The sequence below is a fragment of the Sinohyriopsis cumingii genome, chromosome 11 (assembly GCF_028554795.1).
Source record: "Sinohyriopsis cumingii isolate HCF-2022 chromosome 11, ASM2855479v2, whole genome shotgun sequence".
In the NCBI taxonomy this organism is placed as follows: Eukaryota; Metazoa; Mollusca; class Bivalvia; order Unionida; family Unionidae; genus Sinohyriopsis; species Sinohyriopsis cumingii.
The window spans coordinates 14634387-14659736 of record NC_142971.1 but is presented as its reverse complement, the minus strand read 5'-3'; the positions used below and the strand labels follow the sequence as shown (position 1 = coordinate 14659736).

Below are 25350 nucleotides of genomic sequence, written 5' to 3'. Positions count from 1 at the left end.
GTGTCTTGTATCAACCATGAATTAAATGAAAAATAGTCAATTCACAGTATTTAACTCTATTAATATGTCTATGTTAGGAATTTTGTAATAGTGATACATTTGTTATGGCACTGAATCCATGTACATAAAGAACCATTTCCTACATCTTTGAAGAAACAAGAGGTACTGACAGATATTCCAGTATTTTTTACTGTATTTATCTACAACAACAATCACAAAGGACTTGTGCCCACAGGGGGCCCCGAGTGGTTTAAAGCGCTCTCCATTATGGATCACTGCCATCTCACCTCTGTCTGCATGAGTTCGAGTCTCAGATTCGGCCATTGTGGATATATGAGAAAGCTTGCCAGTAGCTTCTCATGGGTCGGTGGTTCTTTCCGGGGGTTTACTCAGGTTCTTCCTTCACCATTAATACTGGCTGCCATAAATAGCCTATTGTGTGCTGAAAAATGGCATAAATATACAAACACTTGTGCCCACAAAATATAATCAAATCCTTTTGATTTACTTATTTAAATATCTTTAACAGAGATGTATATTAAATATCATTAAATTATCTTGATATCATATATGGATTAGAACATTCATATCATGGCATTATGGTAAGTTGTCTGGTCAAGTGGACATGCAGTCCTCACAAATTAGGTATTAGTAAGTTGGAGTTGCTTCTCTTTTCAGGTCAGAACACCTCTATCCATTGTAAGCAGACACCAGTGAACTAAAGCTTCATACCTATAATTACACTCGTAAAACTTGCAGAGCCAAACCCATCAATGTGTATGCTTTGGTTGATTTTAAATGTCACCTTGTTGATAGTACACAACAATGATAGACTACAATTCTATATTTTTGTACTAATAAAACAGTTGGCACAGAGTAGTTACACAGTCCTGAAACACTGCAACCAAACTGAAGAAATAAAATTAATCAAAAGGGAACAGAAAAGACATAAATTTGTACAGTCATTTTATTATAACCTTTATAAGTTTATTTTTAAACGTATTACTGCAAATTTTGAAGAACAATCCTTAGATAAGGCAAAAGCTAGAACTTATGAGTTGTCTATGGTGTGTGATCTTAAAAAGAAATTAGGCCAGCCCCATACACAGTTGTTATTGCATTCTAGGCATTTATCCTATATAGCAATTAGCTGATGCAATTAGTCAGTTACCAGTAATTAATTTGTGTTATCATGCCAAAGGACCTTTAATTCCCAACAAGTTGTCAAAATAAATCTAGCTTAGCCACTGAGTAAGCACTTAAATAGGTTCTCATAGAGACACTAGCAGGCATGTTTATGACAGCTGGCTGCCTCTTTTCATGTTTGAAAAAAGGTGGCATATCACATTTAACATGATTAAGTTAAAATAAAAATAATTAAAACATGGATTTCACTTGAAAAGACTTCTTTAGCTCATATTTATTTCTTACAGAACTGCTACAAGTAGGCATTTCCCACCATTTTAATTGATCAAGATTTTATTACAGAGTATATTGAGAAAATATTTTTATATATTTTTATTTATAACATTTAAGCAGTAATTCCTAATTAACGAACACTAACTGCCATTTCAGTGATACATTAAGCAATATATTTAGTTTTCATTTACCAGTTTTGAAAATGATTTTTAAATGTTAAGCTAATAGGAGCTGGAATTTTTTGCATTTTCCATAAAGAAAAAAATGGAATTCACTATTGCTTCCATTTTATAAAGAGGTTTGAGAGTTATCAAGATACAGTAAAATGAGGCAATAGTGTACAATTTCTATAAATGGCACCTTATAAATGAACCTTTTCTCTCTGTACAAGTAGCATGTATATGTCTATGTTACAACACTGAACATGATATACTTGTAAGATAAATTGACCAAAGAAGCATACAAAGACAAAATACATACATTGGTCATAAGATGTTCATGAAGGACATGTCCATCTGAAGGACTTTATCAATACAGACAATTCTGGAATATTTTGAAACAGGAAACATTATTCTCAACAAGAAGTAGAATATATCCCCACCCCCACTGGTATGAATACTTCAAATTTTTATTGAAGAAACCTGTATGTGAGTTAGATGACTCTGAAAATATTGTTAGTGAAGAAGTACCTCACTTATAGGTTGATGACTTAAATACTCCAGTTACAAATGATGAAATTATGAGAAGTTTACTTAAAATCAAAAACAAAACCCCTGGACCTGATATGATACCTACTCTGTATTATCAGTGCATGAAGGAAATGATCTTACCATTCCATAATGCTCTATTCAACACAATCTTTGAATCCGGTTATTTTCCTAAACAGTGGGAGAAGAGTATTATCTGTCCTATATATAAATGCGGTGAGAAGAGTGATCCAAAACAATTACAGATGTATTTCTCTTATTGATACTCTATGCAAAGTCTTTACTGATTCATGTATATTGAACTCTCATATATACATGTGGGTGGAAGAACATGGTGTTTTAGACAAAGTACAGATAGGCTTTAGGAAACAATATTTAGGAAACAATACTCCACATGCAACAATATCTTTGTCATTTGGGATTTAGCTCAGAAATATATATCCAAAAGAAAAGGTAGATTTTATTGTCTTTTTGTCAATTTTAAAAAAGCTTTTAATAAAGTACAGCATGATATATTATGGTCATCAATAATACACAAGGGTATGAATGGTAAAATAGTAAACATTTTAATAGATATGCATAGAAATCTAAAAAGCTGTGTCCAAACACCCAAAGGTTTAACTACTTATTTCAAATGTACATTAGGAACAAGGAAAGGTTGTGTTTCAAGCCCTATCATGTTTTCCTTTTTTATTCATAATTTGATAACACAGCTGAAGCTCAAATGTAACAGAGATGTATTTATCTCAGAAGATATTGATGCTATTTTTGCAGTACTTTATGCCGATGATGTTGCTAATTGTGCCCATACAGTAAACTACTTCAGAACCAAATAAATGTTATCGAACGTTTTTGTGATAAAACTGATATGATGGTCAATCTTGATAAAACTAAAATCACTGTTTTCAGAAATGGAGGATATCTCAAGCAAATGTATAGTTTTTAAAAAAAGTTGTATTGAATGTGTGCCTTATTACAAGTACATGGGTATATTTTTCACCCCAAAGTTGGTTTGGATGAAAGCAAAGCAGATACTAGCAGCTCAGGCAAAGAAAGCAACTTGAAAGATTTTGAATTATCAAAAATGATTTGGCTTCTTTAGAGGACGCATTTAAATTTTTTGATTCAGTAATAAAACCATTTGCTTGCTATGGGTCAGAAGTTTAGATATATGAATTTAGTAGAGATACTGAAATCGTGCAATAGAATTTTTGCAAACAATATTTAGGTGTTCCTAAATCTACCAATAATACAATTGTGTTAAGGGAGTGTGGAAGATACTTCTGTACCTCATATTTTTTATGATGCGCTAAATACTGGTTGAAGGTTGTAAGAATGCCTTCAGCTCGATACCCACACCAGTGTTATTTTGTGTTGAAAAGATTAGATGAAACTGTGTCACCTGGGCCCAAAAAACTTAAAGACATGTTATTTCGTTACAGTTTTGGATATGTTTGGCTAAATCAAAATGTTGGAGACAAAAAACAATTTTTTGCACTATTTTTGCAATGAATAAAGAATTCAACAACTGGCCAAGTGATATTAACAACTCACATTAATGTGGGTATTATAGCATGTGTAAAACCGAATTAGGACCAGAAAAATGCCTCTAATTTGGATTATTGTATTTTCTTAGGAAATTAATTGCTATATTTAGATGCTCCGTGCATACCCTGAAAATAGAGACACGTAGGCATGGCAGGATGGAGAGGAATAATAGGTATTGTGAATGATGCGGGAAAAATAATGTTTATTTGGTAGAAGATAAATTCCATTTTGTTCATGTTTGTCCAGCTCACTACCTTATACGAAATACTTCAATGAAATTTATTATCTCTTTCCGTTGGTAGAACAATTTGTATCCCTAATGAGCCACAGCAATATATTAATTATAAGAAATCTTTCTTACTACATCAATTTGGCTTTTCATCTTAGACAATCTTTGATAACTCAAATGAATGGTGAATAATATACTTAGACATAGTAACATCTTTATAAAATAATGCACTGATTAATGGAAAGTATGTATCTATACTCATGATGAACACCATTTTTAACTTCTTTAAACCATGGCACACATTATATTTACTTGTATTTTGTAATATGGGTCGGTGGCCAAAATTACTGAATAAAGAATTTTTATTATTATTAAAAAAGCAATAGACCTATGTCCCTGTGATGTCATACATGTAACCAAACCTAACAGACTGTATGTCATGCATGTAACCAAACCCTACAGACACACTATGATATCATGTATGTAACTAAATCCTATAGTCATATGTCATGCATGTAACCAAACCCCTACACACACACTGATGTCATGTCATGCATGTAACCAAACTCGACAGACACACTGTATGATGTCATGCATGTAGCCAAACCCTACAGACACACTGCATTATGCCAGGCATGTAAGCCAAACCCTACAGACACACCGTATGATGTCATGCATGTATCCAAACCCTACAGACACATTGTATGATGTCATGCATGTAGCCAAACCCTACAGACACACTGCATTATGCCAGGCATGTAAGCCAAACCCAACAGACACACCGTATGATGTCATGCATGTATCCAAACCCTACAGACACATTGTATGATGTCATGCATGTATCCAAACCCTACAGACACTGTATTATGTCAGGCATGTATCCAAACCCTACAGACACACCGTATGATGTCAGGCATGTATCCAAACCCTACAGACACATTGTATGATGTCATGCATGTATCCAAACCCTACAGACATACTGTATGATGTCATGCATGTATCCAAACCCTACAGACACTGTATGATGTCAGGCATATATCCAAACCCTACAGACACATTGTATGATGTCATGCATGTATCCAAACCCTACAGACACTGTATGATGTCAGTCATGTAACTAAATCCTATAGTCATATGTCATGCATGTAACCAAATCATGGACACATTGTATTGTAGGACTGAAAGGTGGGTAGTAAACTTTGTGATTCAGTGGAATCACTAAAAGATACTACAATGTTATGGGTGTTTGAAACTGAAATAAACTACATGATTTATGATTTGCTATTATAAAGAAATGGAAAAAAAAATATTTTGGTTTAAAGATTATTGTGTTCATGGAAACTAAACAAGGAAACTCAACCTTTGTCTCAACCATGTAGAAACTGTCATAATTTTTCCTGCTCAGATGTATCATAATTGGAAATTTGTTTCGTATATTAATAGGTAACTAATAGGTAACATTACACTAATCAAGTTGTAAATACATGTCTTATTTTTCTACATTTCAATAAAGTCCAGTACATGAGTTATAGATTCACAAATATTATGATGATTTTACTTGTACATGGCATTAACATAGATATAACCTTTCCCAAGATCAGCATACCTATACATTAGCTTGTACATGTATTATGTGGAAATGGTTGTATCAGAATTAAATGGCTGGAATTGTTAGTGCAGATGACCTTTCCAGAACCAGCTCAGTCACACCTATTGGATTTGTTTACTCTATGCAAAAGCCAAGAGGATGCTCTTAATAAACATTTTATTTTCTGTTTAGGTTTTAAATATTTTTTTTGGTATTTAATGCAAGTAACATTTATCACTGGTTAGCTCATGTCCCACCAAATATATGGTATGGCTGATATGTAGTGTATACCAAAATTCACCTTTTTACCATTAATCTCAGTAGCAAGAAAATGGATAATAATACTTATCCAAGTCCAATGTCAAAGAGGAGACCATATTTATATCAGTATTTTGCACACTTTTATTAAACTACAGGCTGGTACAGAATATCTCAAACAGAATCAAGAAAGTCTTATTTCAAGCAGTAATCATGAACATTTTATCTCAAATATAATCACGAAAGTTTCCAGAATTAGGTTGAAAATTTAAATCTCATTTACATTCATTAAGAGTCTGGACTATGTTTTAACAGACATGCTGTCAGCCTACCCCACCCCTTCCTGTATACTGGTGACACCATGATGCTGAAGTGCTATTGGTCAAGTCCTTGATGATGTCAAGAATGAAAAGACTCTCAAGTATCTTCTTCCAGCTGAATGTGTTGAATATTCTAATCCTTCTTAATTCATCAAAATGAGTTGAATATTCTAATCCTTCTTAATTCATCAAAATGTGTTGAATATTCTAATCCTTCTTAATTCATCAAAATGTGATGAATAGCCTAATCCTTCTTAATTCATCAAAATGTATTGAATAGTCTAATCCTTCTTAATTCATCAAAATGTGTTGAATAGTCTAATCCTTCTTAATTCATCAAAATGTGTTGAATAGTCTAATCCTTCATAATTCATCAAAATGTGTTGAATAGTCTAATCCTTCATAATTCATCAAAATGTGTTGAATAGTCTAATCCTTCTTAATTCATCAAAATGTGTTGAATAGTCTAATCCTTCATAACTCATCAAAATGTGTTGAATAGTCTAATCCTTCTTAATTCATCAAAATGTGTTGAATAGTCTAATCCTTAATTCATCGTGTCAAATCCTTGTTACCAATTCATCAAAATGCATTGAATAGTCTAATCCTTCTTAATTCATCAAAATGTGTTGAATAGTCTAATCCTTCTTAATTCATCAAAATGTGTTGAATAGTCTAATCCTTAATTCATCGTGTCAAATCCTTGTTACCAATTCATCAAAATGTGTTGAATAGTCTAATCCTTAATTCATCGTGTCAAATCCTTGTTGCCAATTCATCAAAATTTGTTGAATAGTCTAATCCTTCTTAATTCATCAAAATTTGTTGAATAGTCTAATCCTTCTTAATTCATCAAAATGTGTTGAATAGTCTAATTCTTCTTAATTCATCAAAATGTGTTGAATAGTCTAATCATTTTTAATTAATCAAACTGTGTTGACTGGTCAAATTCTTCTTAATTAACAAATTCATCAAAATGTGTTCCTATATCAGCTTATATAAATTAAACATTTAAGATGTATAAGTCATAAATTCTACATGGTTTGGATTCAGCATCAGCTCACATGATACTACAACATAGTATTTGCATGCTATCATATAAAAAAGTATGCATATTGTATCCTTCCTGGATCAGTCAGGAGACTCCTGTACCAGTGGACATTATCCTGGTCTTCCTGCCTGGATGTGCAGTGACCTGCATCTGGAGTGGAAATGATATGTCACACCTTATATATTTTCTAGGTGTATGCGTTAGTTAGTGGAGGGTTTTATATACTTTCCCTGGCTTGCCCATGGAGTCCTATATAGGATGATTGTTTGGTCAGTAAAAGTGGTACAAAGGTCAAATCTGGATGTGTTTGTCCTTCAGAAGGAGACTCAAGGTCTTCTGAGTGACAGATCTGAAAAGGATAGAAAACTTTAATATTTGTTGTGGTATAAAACAAGAATAATACTGATAAATTATTAATAAAAATCAATCCAAAATTGATGGCTGTCTAACAGCAAAATAATTACATCATATATATGTTGTACTCATCAAAAAAGAAAATCCGATTACTTGGATGGAGTACAACTAATTTTCTACTGATGGCAAAACAAGCATTATAAAAAATCTACAAATTTACAAATGTGATTTACTATATGTCTGGTTTCATATCAAAATCTACAACACAAAACACTGCTGACATTGTGATGCCATCTCTCTCTCTCTCTGTCTCTCTCACTGACGACATTGTGATGCCATATCTCTCTCTCTCTCTGTTGCATAGTTCAATGGAGATTACATTTTGACTCTTTTATTTAAAAAAATTAAAATTTTCCAAAGTGTCTTAGAATGTTTTTAAGGATTCAAGGATGGTAATGTTGGTTAACTTCTAGTTGGGTGACTTGTCCCAAAAAAAGAAGGTAAAACTACCATTAATGTCCTTAAATTCAAATACAGTATTTGCTCACAAGTCAAGCCCAAGTGCAAACTGCACTGACCCAGATCTGCCACTGCATAATGTCCCAGCAGATAATCAGTAGAGGAAATAAAATAGACCCCGATATGCTAGCATATTATGTGTTATGCGAGTACATATGGTATTGCCCAATTCTATGTTATTTATGACATTTTATATAACAGAGCTCAACAGGAGGCTCACACAAATATCATGAAGAACTTCACAAGCAGTTAAAGAAGCTCTTTCATATTGCTAAACTAGGTTTCCATGCAATTCATATTTTTCAAAAGCAATGTTTTCTTTTCAACACAGAAGGATGTAAATTTTGTAAATTTCTTCATAACTATATTTTGCTGTTATCATACCTCATGGCAAATGTTGGTATATTGGCAGTATAAAGGACAAATATCTGGTGTGGTTCAGACAGGATAGTGTAACATTTGTGACTGTCTGTACTGATGTACGACTCCTGAGCTTGGTGACAAATTTCTTCTTGACCTGAAAAATTTGGTCAAGATTTGAATGATAAATGATAAAGAAACCATTTGAATAGCTAATTGTAAAAAGTTTAAACATTATTTAATACTCAATAGAAATATCTCTGGCACATCTGTCAAAGTTGAAAAAAACTGGAATTGTAGGATTACACATAAATTGCATGGGTATGGGTGATTCACCTCCAGCAAAATGCATTACAACAGATGCAATGCAAATGATCCATGATGTTCCAAGTGTCACCTGATCTCTTTCTGTTGCCATGTTGTGTCATGTGATCAAAAGTAGTTTTTATAGATCTTAACAATATCAAAATACATCAAGTTTTTTTAATCTCCCCTCCCCCTGCAAATGAAGGTACAGGGGAATAGCAATAGCTATGTCCTTCTGTCCTTTGGTAGACAAGATGATTTCTGCAACAAAACTTTAGCTTGCCAATGTCCTGTTTCCTCAAAATGTAAGTAGAGGCAGGAAAGTCTATTGATTTTGGGGCACTTAGGAGGTGAAACTGAATCTTTCTTCTGTATGACAAGCTTCCTAGGTCTTATTTTCATGTAACTTTATCAACTGACTACATTTGGGCTGGGGCAGTTCCCTGTTAATTATGAGACTAAGAGATGAAAGGTCAAGGTCACTGGAGTGGGCATTGCAGTTGTTTTGGTTTCTTCTAAGCTTTGTGGATCCAATTTTTAAAGTTTTTCAGTAGTCAACAATGTGGCAGAATCATCTTGTGCCCAGACATGAAAAGTCAATGTTACTGGAGCTAAAATTGACATTTTGGGATCCACATGACAAGTCCACTTTCCTCATGTTTTCTAAGGGGTCAAATGGTCAAACCAATCACTGTCATCTTACCCCTGCATGGGGTCTAGTCTTGGGCTTAGCCATTGTGGGTATGTGAGAAACCTGCCAAAAGTTTCTTATGGGTTGGTGGTTCTTATCATGGTTTTCGCCAGTTCTTCCTCCACCACTTATACCGCCCACCATATATAGCCTAGCTTGTGCTGAGAAATGGCACAAAACCCTCAAAACAACAACAAATATCCCAAGGTTTCTCACAACCAATTTTTATGAACTTCATGGTTCCATTCCATTGGAGAAAGGGCATATCCCTCTTGAAGCTGTGATCAACAGATTAAAGATAATGGTCATTAAACATGAATTTGCATTCCTGGTTTCTGCATAATAACTTAGCTTACTTACATGGACCCAGTCTTGATGGATATAGTACATTTGCATGGTAGCAGCTTCTGTTAAATTCTTTGAGATGATATGTCTTAGGTCAAGGCTGCTGGCAATGAAATTGCAGGTTTTTAACACACACACGTGTGCACACAAACACACACACACACAAGGAGGCATACAGAGACCCATGTTTGCATACACACAGACACAGACATACAGACAGACCCATGTATGCACATACACAAATACACATACATACAGAGACCCATGCATACACACACACACACACACAGAATAGCATGGGAAACCTTTGACATTATTGAGGGTAAAAATTCAAACTTCAAAATGACTGGAGTTCGATTTTTACATGGTTTATGTATGGTGGCATCAGGTCAAATTGCAACTAGTCAAAGTCAAAACTATGCTAATTTTACTTTGGTAATAACTAATATCAGTCTCCAAAAAATCATTTTCTAGAAAATACCATGAATTCTTCAAATGAAGTTAAACTCTGTACTTTACGGCTCAGATGTTTGTACCAAAAATGTCCAATGGGTGCAAGAAACCTGAATAGACAGCCACTTACACATACCACTTACCCTGTATGTGTTCAGTACCAGGGATTGAATTCAGGATAGTAGAGGTGAAAAGCTAGGATTCCAAGGTCCCCAACTTCTTTAATCTGTGCACTTTAAAATATACTTCTTAAAAATTTATTTATGAACACTGATTTGAACAACTGATAGAGAAACTGAATCAAGTTTGTTTAAAACTTTTTAAAGACCTAACTCTCATATATTTCACATAAAAAATGTTTTGCATGAAATATATGTATTTGAATGTGTAAAGTGATGCATGAAATACATGTATTTGAATGTCTAAAGTGATGCATAAAATACAATTATTTGAATGTCTAAAGTGATGCATAAAATACATGTATTTGAATGTGCAAAGTGATGCATGAAATACATGTATTTGAATGTGTCAAGTGATGCATAAAATACATGTATTTGAATGTGCAAAGTGAGGCATGAAATACATGTATTTGAATGTGTCAAGTGAGGCATGAAATACATGTATTTGAATGTGTCAAGTGATGTATAAAATACATGTATTTGAATGTGTCAAGTGATGTATAAAATACATGTATTTGAATGTGTCAAGTGACGTATAAAATACATGTATTTGAATGTGTAAAGTGATGCATAAAATACATGTATTTGAATGTGCAAAGTGAGGCATGAAATACATGTATTTGAATGTGTCAAGTGAGGCATGAAATACATGTATTTGAATGTGTCAAGTGATGTATAAAATACATGTATTTGAATGTGTCAAGTGATGCATATAAAATACATATATTTGAATGTGTCAAGTGATGTATCAAATACATGTATTTGAATGTGTCAAGTGATGTATAAAATACATGTATTTGAATGTGTCAAGTGATGCATATAAAATACATGTATTTGAATGTGTCAAGTGATGCATATAAAATACATGTATTTGAATGTGTCAAGTGATGTATAAAATACATGTATTTGAATGTGTCAAGTGATGCATATAAAATACATGTATTTGAATGTGTCAAGTGATGCATATAAAATACATGTATTTGAATGTGTCAAGTGATGCATATAAAATACATGTATTTGAATGTGTCAAGTGATGCATATAAAATACATGTATTTGAATGTGTCAAGTGATGCATATAAAATACATGTATTTGAATGTGTCAAGTGATGTATAAAATACATGTATTTGAATGTGTCAAGTGATGCATATAAAATACATGTATTTGAATGTGTCAAGTGATGCATATAAAATACATGTATTTGAATGTGTCAAGTGATGCATATAAAATACATGTATTTGAATGTGTCAAGTGATGTATAAAATACATGTATTTGAATGTGTCAAGTGATGCATATAAAATACATGTATTTGAATGTGTCAAGTGATGCATATAAAATACATGTATTTGAATGTGTCAAGTGATGCATATAAAATACATGTATTTGAATGTGTCAAGTGATGCATAAAAAATATGTATTTGAATGTGTCAAGTGATGCATATAAAATACATGTATTTGAATGTGTCAAGTGATGCATATAAAATACTTGTATTTGAATGTCTAAAGTGATGCATATAAAATACATGTATTTGAATGTGTCAAGTGATGTATAAAATACAAGTATTTGAATGTGTAAAGTGAGGCATGAAATACATGTATCTGAATGTGTAAAGTGATGCATGAAATACATGTATTTGAATGTGTCAAGTGATGTATAAAATACATGTATTTAAATGTCTAAAGTGATGCATAAAATGCATGTATTTGAATGTCTAAAGTGATGCATAAAATACATGTATTTGAATGTGTCAAGTGAGGTATAAAATACATATATTTGAATGTGTCAAGTGAGGCATGAAATACATGTATTTGAATGTGTAAAGTGATGCATAAAATACATGTATTTGAATGTGTCAAGTGAGGCATGAAATACACGTATTTGAATGTCTAAAGTGATGCATAAAATACATGTATTTGAATGTGTCAAGTGAGGCATAAAATACATATATTTGAATGTGTCAAGTGAGGCATGAAATACACGTATTTGAATGTGTCAAGTGAGGCATGAAATACATGTATTTGAATGTGTAAAGTGAGGTATGAAATACACGTATTTGAATGTGTAAAGTGATACATAAAATACATGTATTTGAATCTGTCAAGTGAGGCATAAAATACATATATTTGAATGTGTCAAGTGAGGCATAAAATACACATATTTGAATGTGTAAAGTGATGTATAAAATACATGTATTTGAATGTGTAAAGTGATGCATAAATTACATGTATTTGAATGTGTCAAGTGTGGCATGAAATACACGTATTTTAATGGCTAAAGTGATGCATAAAATACACATATTTGAATGTGTCAAGTGAGGCATGAAATACACGTATTTTAATGTCTAAAGTGATGCATAAAATACATGTATTTGAATGTGTCAAGTGATGCATAAAAAATATGTATTTGAATGTGTCAAGTGATGCATATAAAATACATATATTTGAATGTGTCAAGTGATGCATATAAAATACTTGTATTTGAATGTCTAAAGTGATGCATATAAAATACATGTATTTGAATATGTCAAGTGATGTATAAAATACAAGTATTTGAATGTGTAAAGTGATGCATGAAATACATGTATTTGAATGTGTCAAGTGATGTATAAAATATATGTATTTAAATGTGTCAAGTGATGTATAAAATACATGTATTTGAATGTGCAAAGTGATGCATGAAATATATGTATTTGAGCGTGTCAAGTGATGCATGAAATACACGTATTTGAATGTGTCAAGTGAGGCATGAAATACATGTATTTGAATGTGTAAAGTGATAAATGAAATACATGTATTTGAATGTGTAAAGTGATGCATAAAATAAATGTATTTGAAAGTGTGAAGTGAGGCATGAAATACATGTTTTTGAATGTGTCAAGTGAGGCATGAAATACACGTATTTGAATGTGTAAAGTGATACATAAAATACATGTATTTGAATGTGTAAAGCGATGCATAAAATACATGTATTTGAATGTGTAAAGTGATGTATAAAATGCATGTATTGAATGTCTAAAGTGATGCATAAAATACATGTATTTGAATGTGTCAAGTGAGGCATGAAATACACGTATTTGAATGTGTAAAGTGATGCATAAAATACATGTATTTGAATGTGTAATGTGATGCATAAAATACTTGTATTTGAATGTCTAAAGTGATGCATATAAAATACATGTATTTGAATGTGTCAAGTGATGTATAAAATACATGTATTTGAATGTGTAAAGTGATGCATGAAATACATGTATTTGAATGTGTAAAGTGATGCATGAAATACATGTATTTGAATGTGTCAAGTGATGTATAAAATATATGTATTTAAATGTGTCAAGTGATGTATAAAATACATGTATTTGAATGTGTAAAGTGATGCATGAAATATATGTATTTGAGCGTGTCAAGTGATGCGTGAAATACATGTATTTGAATGTGTCAAGTGAGGCATGAAATACATGTATTTGAATGTGTAAAGTGATAAATGAAATACATGTATTTGAATGTGTAAAGTGATGCATAAAATAAATGTATTTGAAAGTGTGAAGTGAGGCATGAAATACATGTTTTTGAATGTGTCAAGTGAGGCATGAAATACATGTATTTGAATGTGTAAAGTGATGTATAAAATACATATATTTGAATGTGTAAAGTGATGCATAAAATACATGTATTTGAATGTGTCAAGTGAGGTATGAAATACACGTACTTGAATGTGTGAAGTGAGGCATGAAATACATGTATTTGAATGTGTAAAGTGATGCATGAAATACATATTTGACTGTGTAAAGTGATGTATAAAATACAAGTACATGTATTTGAATGTGTAAAGTCATGCATAAAATACACATATTAGACTGTGTAAAGTGATGCTTAAAAAGAAAACTAAATCTTTTTAAATAAATAATGGCATGAAACTTGTACTTCATGTTATAGTATTTCAGACCCTGCATATTAACAAGAAATAAGATTTTAATCTATTTCCACATGTAATAATTTAGTGCGTATGTATGTATGCATGCATGTACAGTGAAACTCCTCAGAACTGAACCATCAGAATACAATTCCCTCATGAATTTCTTTTGATTCGCAAATTTTTCCTGCTATAATATGATTCCCAAATTTTTACTTCTATAATATGATTCCCAAATTTTTCCTTCTATAATACCATAGCTTTCCCAAAAGTAAGCCCAAAAACCCATCAATTCTGAATACAAAATCAAAATTTTATCCCAGATTTAAATGTTATGCCTTAAAAATCCTATAAAACTGAAACTCAGTTAAAACTTGGAGATATGTTTTGGCTGGAAAATTTCTGGCATGCGTTAGAAGAGAAAATTTATGGTTAGTGAGTGCTGTAGTAGGCTGATCTGTGAGACAAAGATCCAGAAAATGTCCCAAGGGCACACAAGGTTAAAACAATACTAGATGCATGTACCACCACAAATTAGGGCTGACAATTGGCTAATTGGAAATCTTTGAACCATAAAAAGGGCCATCTTTAAAGGAAAATTATTAATAACTAAATGCCTGCAGGTAAGCCATTTAAGAAAGACTGTTCATCTGCTTGTTATCTAATTGTGACTGATGATATTCACTTGTGATGATACAATGATAGTGGAAGAATATTGAGAGAGAAACCACCAGAAATTATCCGAGATTATACTCCTAGTAATGTATTTAACAGCTTAATTTTATACACTCCTACACAGACAGTGATGTGTCTCATAATTACATTCTCTCGTCAAATAAGTGCTTAAGAAAAGACATTTCTGTTCACATCTGCAAAAATCTCAGTAAACCAAAAACATCTCAAAACCCAAATTTGTTGGGCAAAGGTTTTTGTTTTACAGTTGTTTCACTGTATAATACTCTATGCATTGAGTTCTATATTTGTATAAACTTGTGTTCAAATGTACAAATTGTGGGTCCTCGGTGTTTTTATGAACTGGTTTGACTGTATTTCATGCTGAACAATATCTTGTGTCGTCATGTCACAAAAGTTCGTTATTATTTACCTTATAATTAATTTCTACTTGTAAAAAAACTTCAATAGTAAACAATAGCTAAATTGCTAAATTTGTGATTAAATTAAATCAATTTCCAGAATGCTATCAGGGGAAAAACAAAAAAAACACAAAAAAATACTCCAGATCTTGGTGTACCTTTGTCTGGATCATCAGTCATCGGGAAGAAGGTTCCCATTACATGCTTGTAGAATGACCTCAATATCTCTAGCCGCCTTTTTGAATCGATCATGTCCTCTGAAATCAAAGTATAATATTATACTAGTATAAAAAATTCTTGTCAATCTGTGTAAATAGTATAGGCCCTTACCAGAATAATGTTATCCGAGGCTTAAATGCTTTAGCACTGGAAAGGTAAGACAATAGTTAGAGCAGAGAAGGTCTTGGTGTAAATGTTAGTAATTCATATGTTGATTTTGTTATTACTTTCTACATTATGCTGAGGAAATGGGAGGCAAGTGCCTTTGCAAAGGGCACACTGAGGCAGCCAACTTAGCTCTACTATGGCTCTCTTCTCAGAATGGCTGAATTGAATGACAAACTTGGTTTAACTCACACAGGACCAACAGCCTGTTTAATTACACAAAGGTAAATTTATACCCACTGAGACTTAAAATTGTCTGCTAGTGACTTTACTGATCCATTCATTATAAAGAGCTCTTCAAGAGATCATGGTCAAATTATATTACAATTAACAAGATTTTCAAAATGGCCACCTATGCAGCCATCTTTAAATGCTGAATTAGCTACATTTTCTCTATCTATATTCACGTCCTGCTAAACTTCTGAATGATTATAATGAGTTTGGTGAGTTTCATGACAATTCTCCTGTAAAAAATAAAACAACTGTAAAAAGGACACCAAGTACAAAAATGACAACAGACACTGACCTACCACACATCATTATGTTTGATGAATATATGAATATTAGTATATTTATTTTTATAAATAAAACTTGTAAGATGCAGTTTTTCTAGCAAAAATACTTTCTTTCATACAACTGCACGTATCCTGCATTCATTCTGTATAAAGAATTCAAAGACAATATAATCAATTTTGTTTTTACTCCTGTTTATCTGTCTTTTGCTTTGATATACCATTTATTGCATACTGGGCCATATATTGCCTTGACATACCATTTATTGCATACTGGGCCATATATTGCCTTGACAGTAAAATTGATTGCATAACTGGGCCATATATAGCTTTGATATACCATTTATTGCATACTGGGCCATATACTGCCTTGACATACCATTTATTTCATTACTGGGCCATATATTGCCTTGATATACCATTTATCACATTACTGGGCCATATATTGCTTTGGTAATAACATTGATCACAGGGGCCCCAAGTGGCTGAGTGGTCTAAAGTGCTCTCCGTTACAGATCACTGCCATCTCACCTCTGTCTGTGTGGATTCGAGTCTCAGATTCCGCTAATGTAGGTATGTGAGAAAGCTTGCCAGCAGCTTCTTGTGGGTCGGTGGTTCTTTCTGGGGTTTTCCCGGGTTCTTCCTCCACCATTAATACTGGCCGCCATGTATAGCCTATCGTGTGCTGAAAAATGGCATTAAACCCTACAACAACAACAACATTGATCACATAACTGGGACATATATTGCTTTGATATACCATTTATTGCATATTGGGCCATATATTGCCTTGATATACCATTTACTTCATCACTGGGCCATATATTGCGTTGATATACCATTTATCACATTACAGGGCCATATATTGCTTTGACAGTAACATTAAACACATAACTGGGACATATACTGCTTTGATATACCATTGATTACATTACTGGGCCATATATTGCTTTGATATACCACTTATCACATTACTGGGCCATATATTGCTTTGATATACCATTTATTGCATTACTGGTCCATATATTGCTTTGATATACCATTTATCACATTACTGGACCATATATTGCTTTGATAAACCATTTATAACATTACTGGTCCATATATTGCTCTGATATACCATTTATCACATTACTGGGCCATATATTGCTTTTTTAAAGCCAAGCTATATTATTCAACATTATCATCTAACATTATGACTGGGCAATGTTAGAATTGGGTTAATGGTACTAATGGAGGCAATTATATGCATTGGTGTGGGATAGAAAAAAATCCCATCCAAGGTTCAGAGTTTTGTAGAAAGGATGTAGACTTTGTCAAGTTCACCAATTCTGACCCTGAGGGAGGATTTTAACTATTCCACACCAATTGAAATCATGGATTATTTTTCTCTCATTATTCTTGCACTTCATCAGAGAGTAGAGATACTGTTGTTGCTCACATGCATTAATCTGTCCATTCATGATGTAGTCAGTCATCACTTATCTTTCTACACTGCTTGAAGGATTTTAATTAAACTTTGTGGATGAGATGTGTGTTTGATTTAGATGTGCAATAATGCTTCACACCTTTTTCCTGTGGCCCATTTTTTTAAAATTTCTTGAAACGTATCAAAAAGTGATATTTTGGTACTTCAGCTCAACACTGCTTCTCCTCTGACACTTCAGGGAAGATTTTATTCCAAATTTACACCATATATACTTGCCTATGAGTTGCATCCAACTGCAATCAACATATACCCTGATCTGACATTGCATCATACACTGGCATATCAGGGTCTATACTGTTTGTTATACTGATTACTCCTAACAAACTGCAGACCCAGATCTGCCAGCACATTATGCAAGGGCAGATCTGGGTCTGTACAGTTTGCAGTTGAACTCATAAGTGAGTAATTAGAGTACAAATTTTTCATTCAGTCCTTCATAGGCTAATGAGATAGTAGGTGGATGGTATAAGGTTTTACTTTTCTCCTCTCCCTCATTATTGGGGACATTAAAAAAAATAAAATGACTATTTCAGAAGTTAACCATTTCTTCTTCCATACCACTTTGATGATTCAACTGAAACCTTGTATACTTGATATGTAGTTGGTGCAGATGACATCAAGATTTCACTTTTTTTTCCTCTGGCTCATTTTTGGGGACATATAATTAAAAGTTCTTGAAAAAAGGTATTTTCAGACTTCTGTTCATTATCGCTTCTCTTTTGCAGACTAAATACATGGTTAGTATACATGAGTAATAAAGTTTAACTTTTTCCTCTTAACCATTTGTGATGAAATTTCTTGAAAACAAATGTTAAAAAAGGGAAATTTTGAGCACACACAGATTCTTTACTTGATATTTATGTTACTCTATGCAGTATTGTTGCTGGATATTTACATGTGTAGAAAATATTCTGATCTCTGGGTCCAAAATCTCATGAGAGAGGTTTATGCATGAAGTTTGCTATATTAAACAAAAAATATTCTAAATAGCATGTCTAAAGCGCTGGGGTAAGTATGTCTGTGACTGCATGTACAGCTAGTTTCTATACTGAAATAATAGTTGAAATCAAAATGGCAGCAAATCAGTATTTATATAGACTTTCAATCTGTAATCACTTACAAATCCAACTGCACACATCATACACCCAGATCTGCCTTCACATAATGTACTGGCAGATCATGGTCTATTGTGTTTCTTCTACAGATCAGTCCTAACAAATTGCATAGACTCAGATCTGCCAGTGCATTATGTGACAGCAGATCTAGGTCTCTGCAGCTGGACTCAACTTACAAGTGAGTACAGTTGGTAAATATATCAGTAGTGCACTCTGGAATTTCCATCTCATTAAAAAAAGTAAAACAATATAGTAGTTTACATTAAAAAATGTGTTGTAAAATAGAATAATTATAAAATGTTCATCTTCTATAAATAGAAATAGTCAAGATGCTACTGATTCTATAAGCATGATGACTTCATTTTGTGTCATGAAATTCATTCATTTGGTTTAGAGTCATCTTACTTGACATGTGAAACCTGTGTCATATATACATTGGCATGACAGGGTATCTTGAAATGTGTCAGAGATGTATAAGCATGATAGAATACACCTCAATGTGTCATTCACACATAGGCATAAAAAAATAGCATACAATCTGTCCCGTATACACAAGCATGAGAGAATAGACCACAGTGAGTCATACTATGGCACAAAAGAATAAACCACAAATTGTGATACACACAGGCATGAGAGAATAGACCAGTGTGTCATACATACATAGGCATGAGAGGATAGACCAGTGTGTCATACATACATAGGCATGAGAGGATAGACCAGTGTGTCATACATACATAGGCATGAGAGGATAGACTGGTGTGTCATACATACATAGGCATGAGAGTATAGACCAGTGTGTCATACATACATAGACATGAGAGGATAGACCGGTGTGTCATACATACATAGGCATGAGAGTATAGACCAGTGTGTCATACATACATAGGCATGAGAGGATAGACCGGTGTGTCATACATACATAGGCATGAGAGTATAGACCAGTGTGTCATACATACATAGGCATGAGAGGATAGACCGGTGTGTCATACATACATAGGCATGAGAGTATAGACCAGTGTGTCATACATACATAGGCATGAGAGGATAGACCAGTGTGTCATACATACATAGGCATGAGAGGATAGACCGGTGTGTCATACATACATAGGCATGAGAGTATAGACCAGTGTGTCATACATACATAGGCATGAGAGTATAGACCAGTGTGTCATACATACATAGGCATGAGAGAATAGACCAGTGTGTCATACATACATAGGCATGAGAGGATAGACCAGTGTGTCATACATACATAGGCATGAGAGGATAGACCGGTGTGTCATACATACATAGGCATGAGAGTATAGACCAGTGTGTCATGCATACATAGGCATGAGAGTATAGACCAGTGTGTCATACATACATAGGCATGAGAGTATAGATCAGTGTGTCATACATACATAGGCATGAGAGAATAGACCAGTGTGTCATACATACATAGGCATGAGAGGATAGACTGGTGTGTCATACATACATAGGCATGAGAGGATAGACCAGTGTGTCATACATACATAGGCATGAGAGGATAGACCAGTGTGTCATACATACATAGGCAAGAGAGAATGGACCAGTGTGTCATACATACATAGGCATGAGAGGATAGATCAGTGTGTCATACATACATAGGCATGAGAGGATAGACTGGTGTGTCATACATACATAGGCATGAGAGGATAGACCAGTTTGTCATACATACATAGGCATGAGAGGATAGACCAGTGTGTCATACATACATAGGCATGAGAGGATAGACCAGTGTGTCATACATACATAGGCATGAGAGGATAGACCGGTGTGTCATACATACATAGGCATGAGAGGATAGACCGGTGTGTCATACATACATAGGCATGAGAGGATAGACCAGTGTGTCATACATACATAGGCATGAGAGGATAGACCAGTGTGTCATACATACATAGGCATGAGAGAATGGACCAGTGTGTCATACATACATAGGCATGAGAGGATAGACCAGTGTGTCATACATACATAGGCATGAGAGAATGGACCAGTGTGTCATACATACATAGGCATGAGAGGATAGACCAGTGTGTCATACATACATAGGCATGAGAGAATGGACCAGTGTGTCATACATACATAGGCATGAGAGGATAGACCAGTGTGTCATACATACATAGGCATGAGAGAATAGACCAGTGTGTCATACATACATAGGCATGAGAGGATAGATCAGTGTGTCATACATACATAGGCATGAGAGGATAGACCAGTGTGTCATACATACATAGGCATGAGAGGATAGACCAGTGTATCATACATACATAGGCATGAGAGGATAGACCGGTGTGTCATACATACATAGGCATGAGAGTATAGACCGGTGTGTCATACATACATAGGCATGAGAGGATAGACCGGTGTGTCATACATACATAGGCATGAGAGTATAGACCGGTGTGTCATACATACATAGGCATGAGAGGATAGATCAGTGTGTCATACATACATAGGCATGAGAGGATAGACCAGTGTGTCATACATACATAGGCATGAGAGGATAGACCAGTGTATCATACATACATAGGCATGAGAGGATAGACCGGTGTGTCATACATACATAGGCATGAGAGTATAGACCGGTGTGTCATACATACATAGGCATGAGAGGATAGACCAGTGTGTCATACATACATAGGCATGAGAGGATAGACCGGTGTGTCATACATACATAGGCATGAGAGTATAGACCGGTGTGTCATACATACATAGGCATGAGAGTATAGACCGGTGTGTCATACATACATAGGCATGAGAGGATAGACCAGTGTGTCATACATACATAGGCATGAGAGGATAGACCAGTGTGTCATACATACATAGGCATGAGAGAATGGACCAGTGTGTCATACATACATAGGCATGAGAGGATAGACCAGTGTGTCATACATACATAGGCATGAGAGGATAGACCAGTGTGTCATACATACATAGGCATGAGAGGATAGACCAGTGTGTCATACATACATAGGCATGAGAGAATAGACCAGTGTGTCATACATACATAGGCATGAGAGGATAGATCAGTGTGTCATACATACATAGGCATGAGAGGATAGACCAGTGTGTCATACATACATAGGCATGAGAGGATAGACCAGTGTGTCATACATACATAGGCATGAGAGGATAGACCGGTGTGTCATACATACATAGGCATGAGAGTATAGACCGGTGTGTCATACATACATAGGCATGAGAGGATAGACCAGTGTGTCATACATACATAGGCATGAGAGGATAGACCAGTGTGTCATACATACATAGGCATGAGAGTATAGACCGGTGTGTCATACATACATAGGCATGAGAGGATAGACCAGTGTGTCATACATACATAGGCATGAGAGGATAGACCGGTGTGTCATACATACATAGGCATGAGAGGATAGACTGGTGTGTCATACATACATAGGCATGAGAGGATAGACCAGTGTGTCATACATACATAGGCATGAGAGGATAGACTGGTGTGTCATACATACATAGGCATGAGAGAATAGACCAGTGTGTCATACATACATAGGCATGAGAGGATAGACCAGTGTGTCATACATACATAGGCATGAAAAAATAGACCATAATGTGTCATACATATATAGGCATTAGAGAACAGACCACATTGTGTCATATATACTTAGGCATGAGATAATAGACCACAATGTGTCATACTTACATATAGGCATGAGAGAATATACTGTGTTGTGTCATACATATACAGGCATGAGAGAATAGATCAGAGTGTGTCATATATTCACAGGCATTAGAGAACAGACCACAGTCTCATACATACATACATAGGCACTAGAGATTAGACCACAGTTATGTCATACATACAGAATCATTAGAGAACAGACCACATTATGTCAAACATACACAGGCATGGTTGAGAAGACAACAATGTGTCATACATACATAGGCATTAGAGAATAGACCACAGCATGTCATACATACAAAGGTGTTAGAGAATAGACCACAGTGTGTTATATATACATAGGCTTGAGAAAATAGACCACAGTGTGTCATATATACATAGGCATGAGAGAATAGACCACAGTGTGTCATACATATATAGGCATGAGAGAATAGACCACAGTGTCATATATACATAGGCATGAGAGAATAGACCAGTGTGTCATTTATACATACCCATGAGAAAAAACACCATGAGTCATACATATATAGGCATGAGAGAATATACTACACTGAACCATACATACAAAGGCATGAGAGAATAGACCACAGTGTGTCACACATACATAGGCATGAGAAAATTTACTTCATTGTGTCATACATACATGGGCATTAGAGAATAGACCACAGCATGTCATACATACAAAGGTGTTAGAGAATAGACCACAGTGTGTTATATATACATAGGCATGAGAGAATTGATCACAATGTGTCATAGATACATAGGCACAAGAGAATAGATTGCAATATGTCATTCATACACAGGCATAAGAAAATAGACCACAGTGTTTCATACATATATAGGCAAGAGAGAATAGACCACAATGTGTCATAAATACATAGGAATGAGAAAGCAGACCACAATGTGTCATGCATACATATGGATGAGAGAATAGACCATAAAGTGTTGTACATACATAGGCAAGAGAGAACAGACAACAGTGTGTCATACATACATAAACATGTGAGAATATATCACAATATGTCAAAAATAGAATGAGAGAGTACACCACAGTGTTTCATATATACACATGGTATGAAAGAGAGGAGCACAATATGTCATACACATGCATTACAGAATAGACCACAATGTGTCATACACATGCATTACAGAATAGACCACACTGTGTCATACATATGCATTACAGAATAGACCACAATGTGTCATACACATGCATTACAGAATAGACCACAATGTGTCATACACATGCATTACAGAATAGACCACAATGTGTCATACACATGCATTACAGAATAGACCACACTGTGTCATACACATGCATTACAGAATAGACCACACTGTGTCATACACATGCATTACAGAATAGACCACAATGTGTCATACACATGCATTACAGAATAGACCACAATGTGTCATACACATGCATTACAGAATAGACCACAATGTGTCATACACATGCATTACAGAATAGACCACAATGTGTCATACATATGCATTACAGAATAGACCACAATGTGTCATACACATGCATTACAGAATAGACCACAATGTGTCATACATATGCATTACAGAATATACCACAATGTGTCATACACATGCATTACAGAATAGACCACAATGTGTCATACACATGCATTACAGAATAGACCACAATGTGTCATACACATGCATTACAGAATAGACCACAATGTGTCATACATATGCATTACAGAATAGACCACAATGTGTCATACACATGCATTACAGAATAGACCACAATGTGTCATACACATGCATTACAGAATAGACCACAATGTGTCATACATATGCATTACAGAATAGACCACACTGTGTCATACATATGCATTACAGAATAGACCACAATGTGTCATACACATGCATTACAGAATAGACCACAATGTGTCATACACATGCATTACAGAATAGACCACAATGTGTCATACATATGCATTACAGAATAGACCACAATGTGTCATACACATGCATTACAGAATAGACCACAATGTGTCATACACATGCATTACAGAATAGACCACAATGTGTCATACACATGCATTACAGAATAGACCACACTGTGTCATACACATGCATTACAGAATAGACCACAATGTGTCATACATATGCATTACAGAATAGACCACACTGTGTCATACACATGCATTACAGAATAGACCACAATGTGTCATACACATGCATTACAGAATAGACCACAATGTGTCATACATATGCATTACAGAATAGACCACAATGTTTCATACATATGCATTACAGAATAGACCACAATGTGTCATACATATGCATTACAGAATAGACCACACTGTGTCATACATATGCATTACAGAATAGACCACAATGTGTCATACACATGCATTACAGAATAGACCACAATGTGTCATACACATGCATTACAGAATAGACCACAATGTGTCATACACATGCATTACAGAATAGACCACAATGTGTCATACACATGCATTACAGAATAGACCACAATGTGTCATACACATGCATTACAGAATAGACCACAATGTGTCATACATATGCATTACAGAATAGACCACAATGTGTCATACACATGCATTACAGAATAGACCACAATGTGTCATACATATGCATTACAGAATAGACCACACTGTGTCATACACATGCATTACAGAATAGACCACAATGTGTCATACACATGCATTACAGAATAGACCACAATGTGTCATACATATGCATTACAGAATAGACCACAATGTTTCATACATATGCATTACAGAATAGACCACAATGTGTCATACATATGCATTACAGAATAGACCACACTGTGTCATACCTATGCATTACAGAATAGACCA

The 25350-nt window shown here is 34.4% G+C and overlaps 1 protein-coding gene across 1 annotated transcript in view; it reads right to left on the bottom strand.

Annotated features, from left to right (window-relative positions):
- Positions 1-5653: 5653 nt before the first annotated feature.
- The window catches only part of LOC149787640 (protein fuzzy homolog), a 210418-nt gene continuing 190721 nt past the window's right edge, over positions 5654-25350 (bottom strand). The window contains exons 9-11 of the mRNA XM_089973821.1: positions 15490-15588; positions 8378-8510; positions 5654-7469 (exon numbers count right to left, since the gene is read on the bottom strand). Of these exons, the coding sequence (XP_089829947.1) occupies positions 7412-7469; positions 8378-8510; positions 15490-15588 (290 nt within the window). The 3' untranslated portion in view covers positions 5654-7411. The remainder of the gene's footprint in view (positions 7470-8377; positions 8511-15489; positions 15589-25350) is intronic.